This window comes from Triturus cristatus, chromosome 5_2 (assembly GCF_964204655.1).
Source record: "Triturus cristatus chromosome 5_2, aTriCri1.1, whole genome shotgun sequence".
Taxonomy (NCBI): domain Eukaryota; kingdom Metazoa; phylum Chordata; class Amphibia; order Caudata; family Salamandridae; genus Triturus; species Triturus cristatus.
The window spans coordinates 228,390,357-228,403,031 of NC_140588.1; the positions used below are offsets into that span (position 1 = coordinate 228,390,357).

General features: G+C 43.3%; 1 protein-coding gene across 3 annotated transcripts in view; it reads right to left on the minus strand.

Moving 5' to 3' along the window:
• LOC146822827 (Y+L amino acid transporter 2-like) overlaps positions 1–12,675 on the minus strand; it is a 436,531-nt gene that overhangs the window by 166,588 nt on the left and 257,268 nt on the right. For all 3 annotated transcript variants that reach the window (XM_085607020.1, XM_085607018.1, XM_085607019.1), the window contains one exon: positions 5,067–5,192. In XM_085607020.1, coding sequence (XP_085463146.1) covers positions 5,067–5,192 — 126 coding nt within the window. The remainder of the gene's footprint in view (positions 1–5,066; positions 5,193–12,675) is intronic.

Here is a 12,675-nt window from a genome sequence, read left to right on the forward strand (position 1 = left end):
GGGCGGGCCTGACCACATCAGATTTGTATATTTTTTTCAGCCGTGTGCCCCTGCAGTAACAATGCAGCCAGTGGCGTAGCTAGAGCTGTGGATGTCCAGGGCGATCCCTTAGTTTGCCGCCAAGGTGCTGTCGAAAGACGCCGACGAGCGGGGCCGAAACACGAGCACGAGTGGGGGAGGTGATTAAAGAGAAAAGAAAACTTGCCTTGCGCCCCCAGGACGGACCACACCCCCACCCCTAGCTATGCCACTAAATGTAGCACAGTCACACTTGGTCTCCACAGCAATGTTTCCACTGAGGCCGACAGAGGAGAGAACTGAGTGGGGTAAGTAAATTGCCTGGGGCAAGCAGCGGCACAGCAACTGCCTGAAGTACTTTTGTTGTTAATTATTCTTCAGCGCTTCATCACACATTCAATTTGAATGGATGTAAATGTCAGACTAATGCACCTTAGTCTGGTAAAGCGGAAACGAGCACTAAAATGCATTAGTCTAACCTCTGATGCGAGGTACTGAAAATCTGCGGTAGGAAAAATCGTATTTGACATGGCTGATTTCAGGTTAACAGTGGATAATATAAATACTAGAATCAGAAACCCGAAAATAATTAGAAAGAGTGAGAGAAGAGCTTTACAATGCATGAAGAGTAAATATCAGTAACAGCAGGAAGAAAGTCTAGCACGGAAGATCAAGCAGTGGGACTAGAACATATGCAAACAAGACTATCAGGCACATGCATCAAGCAAAATACCGGTCGCAAACGGGCAGATTCTCAGAATCTGACCCTTTGCTCCCGGTATTTTTGCATTTGGGATGCATCATCCCAAATGCAAAAATCGCTATTTAAGGAATCTCAAAATTGGGATTCCTTAAATAGCGATTGCATTTAAGGAATCCCTAATTGAGATTCCTTAAATGCAATGCATTACAGTTTAAAAAATAGCGATTTCGCTATTAGCGTGAGCAAATTACCATGAGGCTGGACCTCATGGTAATTTGCGAAAACTTAGAAAAATGCACTTATTTGCATTTTTCTAAGTTTCATGTTGCCCACACACATGCCCTTAGAGCATGTGTGTATGCAACATTTGTGCAGAGTGAACATACATGGGTGCAATAGGGTGTCATTTTGACACCCTTGCACCATCGAAATTGCGGGAGCAATTTGCGAGTACCTACTGGTACTCGCAAATTGCTCCCGCAATCTCTAATTCATTCCTATGGGCCTGGAGGCCCATAGGAATGAATGGGAAGACATTCCTTAATTGCGACTCGCAATTTGCTAGTCGCAATTAAGGAATTTGTGGGAATCGCTATTTCTTTAGCGATTCCTACATGCATAGGGTTTTGCTATTCCTTAATTGCGATTCCTTAATAATCGCTATTAAGGAATCGCAAAACCCTATGATGATGCATGTGCCTGTATGTGACCATGTAGCTGCCAATGGCGAATAAGGTCATTGATGAAAGTTGGAGGCTGATAACCATAGTGCATTATGATGTATCGTTTGACTCATATCAGTTAGATCCAACAAAAACAGCGTCAAAAGAACCTTTTTAAAGGAGTACTTTGTAAGGATACTGCAAGACACTGAGGAATGAGGCCGAAAATCGGAGTTTCTATATTAGGTTAAAACTTTCAGGGTGCCTTTCAATATCCTCATCATGTACAGCAGGAGGTACTTTATTCTTTATAATACATGGTCACACCACCTCTTTTAGCACACACCACTTAAATCCTTGGTGCATAGCTCTTTCATATGAAAGAGAGACAGCGTGTTTGGAAACAAGAAGAATACAAAATAAATAAAAATACACTCTGTACTGCAAAATTAGAAGTAAGTAAAGTAGTAGCTACGAATATTTTAGCACATGCAGAAAGGTTCTAACTTTTCTATAATTACCTAAGGAGTTTTAAAAAAAACATGTTGCTATAAATATCTCCTTTCTGCATATCAATGTAGATGCTCGTAAAACAGAGCAGAAGAAAGAAAAGCATATTTTGTTTTTATTCTTTAAACAGCTGCTTTAAATATGCTGTGACCTGGCCTGCCTTTCCCCTTGGCTGATGGCTCTGGCAGCAGCCATTGTGACATCAAAACTCAACAGTAATAAGTTGTTACAGTTGAGCGGTTGCATCATTTCTTTATAATAGGTGACTGTCACAAGTCGTCTATTATAAAGAAATTAGAGACAGGTTTGTGTACAGGGATTGCAGAATATCATGTATTGTATAGCTATATTATATAGTTCCATTAGTACCTCTGTACTGGGAATTAGGAGAGCTGAATTAATTCCTTTTGAAGAAGTGAAAACTGTGGAAAATTGGCCTTTGATGCAATGGAAGAAACAAAATGGCCACCATCACACAAGCATGTGCTTGCTGACAGGCGGTCATTGGGGCAGGAGGGTATGAGTGAGATTGGCAGGGTTAGGGAGTTGTGTCACAATCGCCTGGAGCAGATGCATTCAAAAGATATCTGGGCACCCCTGAAGTACATGCCCAGAGTTCTGGAAGGGCGTCATGTGTTCCAATGATGTGAGCACTCCAGTGACAAGCACTCTGGGTTCTACTCGATGCATTTCACTGACATCGGCCAGGGCCTAGCCTTCTGTGACTCAGCGTGGAGCAACTCACTGGGTTAGGACAAGATGCATGTCAGACATTGGGGGTCACGAAGGTCGATATCTCATACTGACCCACTGTGGCTCCTACACTTCCCTTGAAAACGTTTCAGCTGATGGTGCTACTTCAGGATCTTCTATCTTGTCTTGGTCATAGTGTCCCCATAGAAAAAGCAGATAAGTGGTGCGACTTCCAAAGAAGGATCAAGCAGTGGGCTCTCAAAAGCCACTCATCGCAAACATTGCAGAAACGACTCACCAGAAAGGTGAGTAAAAACTTTATTAGAGAGTAAACACACTGTGCAGGCAGTAGAAAGAACAGGGACATATCTAACAAGAATCAGAACACAATTTGAGAGCAAATAGAATATGAAAAAGAGAATCACCTTGGAACAGAAGAACACCCATGTACTCAGTACTAAACAGTAAATACAAACATAGTACACACAGCACTACAGTTTGCTTCGACTCCAACACATCGGGAAGAATTTACATGGAGCAAACAAAGGAAGTCAATATTATTTGGAAGGAAAGTCAAACGCAGTCAATGTTTTATTGCAATCTGCCTATGGGGCTCAGCGGCGTTTCAACCCTTGCAGTTTGCGGTCTACACGCTGATTGTGATTTTTACTGCGCGGATACAGGAGAGCCAATTTGTGCTCCCTGGATTAATATCTTTCGTACTTGGCGGAATTTTTCCTGAACGTGGTCCTGAGCAACCCTATGAGTTTGGGCATTGGGCCTGTGACCTTTCTTTTTACAAACTGGATAAAATATTTCAAGGGTTGTATTCTCATTGTTAGTACTGATTCCCATATGAAGTTTTGCATTTTCCATGAGGCCAGCAACATTCATGTTTTTTGTGCTCCAATTTGGTTTGTCCTGAAGATGATCCATCAAAATGCAAGAGTTGAAACGCCGTTGACGCCCTATTGGCAGATTAGGTTAAAACAGGTTCTGATATTTGTGGATCAACTAATTGATTTTGACACCCTCTGCCTGTGTTTCTTTATTTAAACTGTACATTGTCTTTATATGTTTGTCTAGTGTAAAGTGGGGAGTCTTTATTGTATATTTGTAGTATATCATTGAAACATAATTTTGATTCCTTTACATATTTTGTGTCTTGGCACCGTTTCTTACATTTGGTTTCTGTAAATTTGTGTTGAATTTGAATATTTTATACTGGAACCATTGTTGTCACTACATGGTTAATTACCCATGTTCTAGGTTAGCAGGGTTGCTTCCGTTGTTGTCAAACCCCTACAAAATGATGAATGTGGCTGTGTCAAAGACTTATTTTATTATTCTTTAGCCATGCTGCACAGCATCAGGGATGCTGTACAGCACTGCTAAAAAGCAATGGCTAAGCCAATAGGTTGTAAAGGCGAGACCTATTGGCTTTGCCAACACTGATGTATTGCTGTTTTGCTTTTGCTAAACTGTTTTTCGCAATAGGGTGGCTACTTATATCTATACCTGGGGTGAATCAGTGGGTGAAGACATTCTTTAATTCAATTAATGTGCAAAACTAGTATTGAAGAGTCGTCGCACCCGTAAGAAGAAATGAGGGGCATATCATCAAGGACCGGCGATAATTATCATTAAGCGCACTTAGCGCTAGGATAATTATCTCCGGGTAACGTGGAATTTTATCGCTGAGATAGCGTGCTATTAGCAACGCTTGTCTCAAAAGTGATAAAATTCCAAGCGCTAACTGCCAAATGTGAGATTATCGCTGGAAATCCAGCGATATCTCACAAAGTTTGGCGATAGCTTGATGATAGGCATACTTAGCCATGATATCCACCTTACATAGGATATCATGGCTAAGTCAGTCTTGAAGCAGGCGTAAGGAAAGTAGCGATAACAGAGGTTATCGCTACTTTGCTTGTCGCTCTGCAGGTTAGCGTGCCCATTGATAATTGGAGAAATGTTGCTTATGTCAGGGCAGGAACGCCCACTTTGCATCTCATTAGAGATGCAAAGCTGGGCGTTCCGAATGCAGGTGCTAATGTAAGGATTCATGCGCTAACGTGACCTTGCTGATTAGGCGATAAAAATATCGCCGCTTTTCGTCCGGAAACGGACGCAAAATCGGCGATAAGTTTTTTATCGCCTCGTTGATGATGTGCCCCTAAATGCCTTTAGTTGAGTGTTTAGATCCAAATATGAAGATTTGGTTTTGGTCGTTTCTGAATAGAATTCCATTTTCCAGGTTCTATCCCCGGTTCACTGATGTACACTACTATGCTGATTGGTATCTATTCATAACATGTGCCCTGTTTCTCTCCATATCTATGTATCGTTATTTTTTTTAATAAAAAAAATAAAGGATTGCTTAATCAGATGTCATCACTTATACACCTTGAACAGAAGGGTTTGCTAACAAAAACTTTATCGAGGAGCAATAAAAAGGTTTTAATAAACAAAGCACATACCTTGAAAAAGCTTGACGACTCCAGCAATTATGATAAGTACAAGGGCTAAAACTTTGGCAAAAGTTGCTCCCTCTTGTACTAAAACTCCCCATCTTACTTTTGCACAGTTCACAGCTGTTAATAAACCTAGGACAAGAGAACACAACGTTTAAGATGGATTAGCATTAATGTACTGACAGTCAGTCCTTACTTAACGCCATACCTACAGTCTTATCCATTTTCATTTTTTCTTTCTGTACAAGCACATTAAATTAAGCAATTCTTAAAGAAAATACGTTTTGATTAAGTGAATGGTATGTTTGTGGGTATGAGTGAATGGGTGAGTGAGTTGATGTGAAAATGAGAAAGACGTGGTATGAATGTGTGAGTGAGTTCATTTTTTACGGGTAAGTACATGGTTTGCAGAGTGATGAGCGCTTGGGTGCGTGGGTGAATGAATAAAAGCATAGACAGATGGATGAATAAGTGGTTGCATGGAGATATGACTGGAGTAATAAGTGGGTTCATCAATGGATGAATGGGTGAGTAATTTCACGGATTGATACAGATGTTTTCCCAGACTTACAGGCTGAGGTCACAGAGAGCAGTAGTGATAATATCGTACAACCATTACCCCAGTGAATGGCTCACACCAGTCGTGGGTACCACCACATGAATAATGCCCACAATACATCAAGCATCATTTGCAATGGGCAACTGGAAGCATTCCACCAGAGTTGGGCACCATTGGCTAAGAGTTAAACATCATTTCAATAGATACCACCAGTACCCATGTTTTGATTTGCACCGCATGTCCACATTGTTACTCATAAATCTCAAGTACAGGCGTAGAGTTGCACCAGCACTTAGATGTCTTGACTGCCACTCAGTAATACTAGTGTATCCTAAGAGTTTCATGAACGCTCAGTATTCCTGGTGCATGGTAAGATCTTCCCCATGATTTATTATTAGTACATGTTGAAATTCCCACTTTCTCTCCCTAATCCTTTGTATGTGTGCGGATTTGCAGCATCACCCAATAATATGTGCAAATTTGCATCATCCACCATAATTGTCAGGAATCTGATATTTGCACCATCACATCACATCCTGAATGCCTGCCGACATCTCCACCACCACCTAGTAATCCCTCCTTCAAGTTCAAATTTACAAATTTACCCAGTACTCATTCTTGCGCGTTCAGATTTTACAAATTTCTCTGCACCCCTTTCTGCATGTTTATATTTGTACTCAGTAATCACTCAGTAATCACTCAGTGATTTTAGCGCCTTTCCCGATTTGCTCCATCATTTTTTAACCCCTGCTTTCAGTTCAGATTTTCACAGGTACTCATGAATACAAAATTTGCGTATGGCTGTGCATCACCAGTTTATACGTGTTCAGATTTGCACCATCACTCATTAATCCGCAGTAGATCCCCAGGTTTTCACCTTGACTACATAATGAGTGCCTGGGCTCTGGCCCTTCTTCCCATAATTGAGGGACAGGAGAATGTACTTAGAGTGATAACTGAAGTATAATTCATTCTTAATAAAGGTGTTGCCCCACAAACGCTCATAAAGGACTAATGAGACATAGGGAGCAGGAGATGAAGACGCGTGTGATGGGACTGCCCTTGTTGTTTTCTATGGGTGGCAGCCTTCCTCCATTTTTCATGCATTGTTTTACAAAAAAAGATGTTTGTAATCATCTAAAGGTAACCCTAGCCAGAGGAGCACCAAAGGAGTTTGGGTACCATTCTCCAGGCACACACCTTCCGAGGTTTGGGATCCATACTGCAAAACCCGCCCACATAAGATCACAAACAACCACTTTCATTGAAGATGAATCTGTGTGAAAGAACCATTTGCCACAGGCCACTGCACTCAACTGAGAGGAGCAGTCACTGCACATAAACTCTGGGTCCTGCTTCTACACCACATACAACTGCTACTGTAACCAATGGTTGTAACTTGGACAAAGGGGTTCCTGAGAATCACCAGATCTGCAGTTTGAGGGGTGTTATGGAATTATTTAAGTAAAACTTTAAAAACCATACGTCACTTTTCCCATGTTAAAAATGACGCAAAAGTGGCGCAAGAGGCTTGTAAATAAGCCTCTATATTCTTCTATTTTAATGAATTATCATGAATGTTCACCAGTACAATATATTTTCTCTACTAAAACGATCATTTGGAAAAGCCAGACGATTCTTACTCAATCTGCAAAAACGAATAGACAGTATGGCTCAGATTTATGAATGAATTCACTCAACACAGCATCTAAAGTTGTTTTGCTGCTGTGCATGAAAGGGCGAGAGCAGAACAGCACCTTAGATACAAAGATATGGGCCTCACGTATGCGGTTTTGCTGTAGGGCAGTGCCGCAGGCCTTCCTGCTGCGCTGCTCTACGCCAAAAGAAAAGGGCAGGAATGCGCAGTATCTACCAGATACGGTGCACTTCTGTCCTTTTCCCCTGCGCCGGCGCACAATGGGCTGCCGTGCACCAACGCAAGCACCCTTGCACCATGGTGCAAGGGTGCCTGCGTTCTGAGGAGGATTGATTTTGTGCAGGAAGGGAAACCTTCCTGCACAAAATCAATCACAAAAAGCTTTTTCCTATTTCTATGTGTGCTGGAGAATGCAGCACACATAGAAAAAGGAAAAACGAGGAGAAATAAATATATTTTCCCTCATTGTGCCTCCCTTACACCTCCCCGGGGGAAGCATACAGTTTTGGCGCTGCCTCAGAGTTACAATTTCTTGTAAATATGGGGCAGTGTCAAAAAACCATGGATGTTGCTGGGAAAACCCCCACCAACAGCCATTGCACGCCCCTTTAATGCAGGAAACTGTGTTAAAAGGAACAATATTTACGAGGCAACATCAAGCCCAAAAAAGTGGCTTAATGCTGCCTCGTACATATGGAGCAGGCTCCTGCGCAACAGAGCGTCACAAAAAGTGACGTTCCTACGGCACAAGGGGCCTTATAAATGAAGCCCATATGGTGTTGTTTTCATCTCTCCCTGCGCTAGCGCACTTTAGACTACCATGCACCAATGCACACACCCTTGCACAGTTTGTACTGGAAGGGGCTCCTTCCACTGCGCAAACCATCTTTTAACACTTTTACTGCTTTGTATGTCTGCTGTGCAATGTAAGACACATGCAAATTAGAGAAATACAAGTTGAAATGAGAAAATGTCTTCTTGTTATGCCTGCCTCGAGGAGGAGTAAGATTTGGTGCTTCTTGACTAAAAAAAACCACAGATCAGGGTAGGGACAAATACCACAAGATGGACATAGCTTTCTCCTTAATGTTTTACCCAAAATAACCAAAATGTGGAATATTAAATATTGGGACAATCAGCCCCCATACACGAACAGACAACACATGCATTTGAAATTGGTACACAGATTTTTTTGCCCAGATTTGACTTCTATGGCGATGTGGAGATGGTAGGAGAAATAACTGAGTGTCCACATAAGAAGGGTTTTGAATATAAATAAAGACAATAGGGGAATTGACATTCAATCATGATAAATAGGGGCTATAAGCAATTCTCGGAATATATTTTGTACATCCTTTATGATTATAGGCTGCTCGTACATGACTTGTAAGATACTCTAAGTTAGGTTTCAATGAAATAGTGCCAGAGGTTTTATATGCAGTCTGAAAAATTGTATATAAAATAGTAAATAGGGTCTGCATTACGAGTTAAGGTCTAAATTTAGATACTGAATCACAAGTTGTATGATATTTACCACACCCTCTCAGTTCTCCCGTGATAAATTCAGGTAAGTCAAGTTTGATGAAATTTATTAGGGAAATGTTCCTTAAAAAGGCAAAACATGCGGAATTCAGTGTCTTAAAATTGATTTAGCATGCTATGCCTAATTTTCTTGTATAAAAGTCAGAATAAGAGGTTTTTACCACACATAGTAAATAACTTAACTCGGAGTGTAGGTGCAATATACCGCACCTGATAAGTAACAATACGATGGGGTATGTTATTTGGGTACGACAAATAGCACCAATTACGAGTTTGTGTGAAATAAGTGGATTTGGGTGGTTAAAGCACCAAAATCCACATAATAGGGTAAATATTTTGGAGCTTATTTACAAGCCCCTTGCGCCACCCGTATGTCCCATGTTAAAAGTGATGCATCAGTGGCACTAGGCTTGTAAATACGCCCCTATGTGCTTAAAGTTCTGTAAGTTTGACCAAAGTTTACCAAAGGTTGAGGTATTTAACGCACCCGTTAATTATTGGACAAGTTAAGGGGCATATCAAGAAGTCGGTGATAAAAAATTATCGCCGCTTTTGCGTCCGTTTTTGGACGAAAAGCGGCGATAATTTTATCGCTTTATCAGCAAAGTCACGCTATCGCGTTAATCCTTGCCTTAGCGCCCTTTCCTGTAACGCCCACCTTTGCATCACTAATGAGATGCAAAGTGGGCGTTCCGTCCCAAAATAACTGGAGAAATGTCGCTAACCGACATTTCTCCAATTATCAATGGGCACGCTAACAAGCGTAGCGATAAGAAAAGAAGCGCTAACCTTGGTTATTGCTACTTTCCTTACGCCTGCTTTTCCTTTGACTAAACAATGTTAGTCAATGGGTGGTGGATCATATGGCTGAGACCACCCAGCCCTATCAACAAGAATATCGCCGTTTTCCATGGAACACATCGCTATCACAGGAATAATTATCGCCATTGCGCTATGCGCTGGTAAAACAGCGCTAGCATGGCGATAATTATCTGCAATGGCCGGCGATAAAATTTCTCACGCTAAGGGCGGCCAGTGATAATTATAGCTGCCGCTTGTTGATATGCCCCAAAGTACCTTTCAAATTGTAAATCTGACCGGTTCACAAACAGGGGTTTATGCACGTGTCGGAATACACCGACCCAACTCGTTATCATGCCCTGTGTGTGGTAAACACCCCATCCTAGTCCTACCAATTTGTAATGACGGTTTATGTGTAGTAATTTTCAAAAACGTATGTGGAACTGGTACTGCTCATTTTTACTTTTTTTTCTAGTACTCTTTATTTGCATATTTCCAACTGAACGTACTGGAGCATTCCTACATCTAGACGGATGAGCCCATTATCAACTAAGTTTGAGGTTTACCATTTACAGGAAAAAAAATCTTGAAATCCTCATATCTGGTATGGAGTTTATGTATCTATGACATCAGTTGCACTGGTATTATGATAATTTTGCCAATTGGCCCATATGCCTTCATGCTTTGGCGGGAAGCCCCGAACCTCGTAGACTTGTTGCCACACGATTCTGCACCTCTGGAGGCCCGCCTTCCTTTTTGCAAGAACAAAAGGATCGGTAGATCCCCGTGTTTTCTCAAAGTCCCTGTTAGCTTTCACCAGGGCTTTAAGTGGGGCGGGTCTCACCGGGTCTGAGCACTGGCAGTTTTTTTAAGGAGGCCTCGAAGCGGGTCTCTATCGGGATCTGTTTTGTTCCTTGGAACAGACGGTCCGTTTTTTCGAGCGTTATAGTAGGGGAAGGGAAATCCTTTAAAGAGAGTCATTTTCTCGCTGGATTTCCTTACTCTTTTTTAAACTCAGGAGCAGCAACATCGTCGTGGTGTCACCAGAGCTTTAAATGGAAGCTTTTTCAATATTAATACAAGTCATAGTTGCTGCTCATTTATCTTATGCAACTAACAACCATTGACAAAGCCAGTTGTCCTGACTTGTTGTAGGTATGATGTTACTTGTTGTATCATATATCTGGATGCAATGTCAGAAACAGCAAAATACCAGTCGGGTGGCACACTATGCTAAGCACAAATTTTTAGTTTACATGTCTTAAGCCACGCCCTTAATTACACTGGCCACGCCCCCTTGAGAGACCCCCCCCGTTTTTTCATTCCTCTTAAAACCCTGGCTTTCACCACACCAAATCCCACAAAGAGTTTAATATATCTAGTCACTTGTAGTTCTTCCATGATGTGTAGTAAAGCCCATCTCACTGGGAGGATATTTTTCACCTGTGTATTCTCAGTCAGAACATCCACAACTTTCCGCCGGTACCTTTGGCGTCTTCTGCATCCCTAAGTCGAGCACAGGAAAACATCACAATCCTCTATACAATGCAAATAAGAAGGCAAAGCCTTGTGGCCCTTTCCCCATAGTCTTTAGCTGGTGTGATATATAGGTTGCATGAATTGAAACTGTATAAACTTGGGCCATGATACCTTAGCGATTTCCCTATGGGTTCGAAGAGCCAGATGTATGAAGCATTTTACCTCTCGCAAACGGGCCAGTAAAAAGCTTTTTGGCATTTTTCAACCCTGCTTTGCGAGTTGGTAACCTATTACCGACTCACAAAATATTAATTATTAATGGCCGTCCCATCCTAATAGCGAGTCACACTGGTATGCAGGAATGTTTTGTGGCTGAGAATGCAGTCGCAAAACATTTGCAGTTACCACCAACTTCAAGTTGGTGGTCACCCAGTCACAAAGGGGAAGGGGTGCCCAAGGGACCCCTTCCCCTTTGTGAATGCGGGTGCCAACACAGCAGAGAACCGCACAGCCACCCACACCCAGGCGAAGCACGCAGCAAGGCCAGGAGCAGCCGACAAAAGAAACGGCCACAGGGCGCACAGTACTCAGACCAAAATGCCACAAGGCCCATCCCCAGCAACACCGGAGAGGAGCCAAGAAAACTGCACAAACCAGGGCAACAAACGCCCAAGAGGAGCCAGGAAGCCAGGACCAGAGCCTAGCAACCCGACGACACAGGAGGACCCGCAGGCCCAACCAAACCCAGGAAGGAGCCCACACAGCGCCAAGGCCAAAGCAAGGGGCAGGGAGGAATAGAAAACCCCCAGCACACCACCGCCGGACCACAAAAAAGGCTGGAAAACGAAACAGAGGAAAGCGCCAAAGCGGATGCCGCAGAGAAGGCAGAGGGCCAAGCAGCAGGAAAACCCAGACAACCCGCAGCCAGGAGGGAGGACCCCACAGGGGCAAGAGCACCACAGAACCATAGCACAACCAGAGAGGGGCGGAATGACACCCAAACAGACACACCCCGGGAACAAGCCCGGGGAAGCAAGGGAAAAGCGAGCCAGGACACCAGAACCAGGAAAGAACGAGGAACGCCCAGCAAAACACACCCCAGAGCAGGCTGAAAATTACAGCACAACCACAAAGCCAAGGAGGCGCAGCCCGAGGCCACCCCGAACCAGCAGGAAGCTGGCAAACCCGGAGTCACAGGACCACATACAGGCCCCAACACAGGTGAAACAAGCCCGGGAAGCGAACCAATGGCAAGAGAAGGCCCCAAAGGACCCACCAGGACACGGCCACAACCGCACAGTGCCTCGCCAGTACACAAAAGAGAGCCCAGGCAAGGACGCAGAGCCCAAAAAGGCACCCGGCAGCGTCGTTGGGGGAACAGCAGAATAGAAGAGGGGAAACAGGCGCCACGCCAAGGACACAGCAGCAGCGAAAGACCGCCAGGCCCAAACAGCAGCGGCACGAACTCCAGGGACCAAAAGGCAAACCACCACTGGAAACACAACCAGGGGGGACGCCAAGGAAAGGAAGAGCAGACGCCCAACCACACCAGACAGAAAACCAGGCGGGGAGGATAG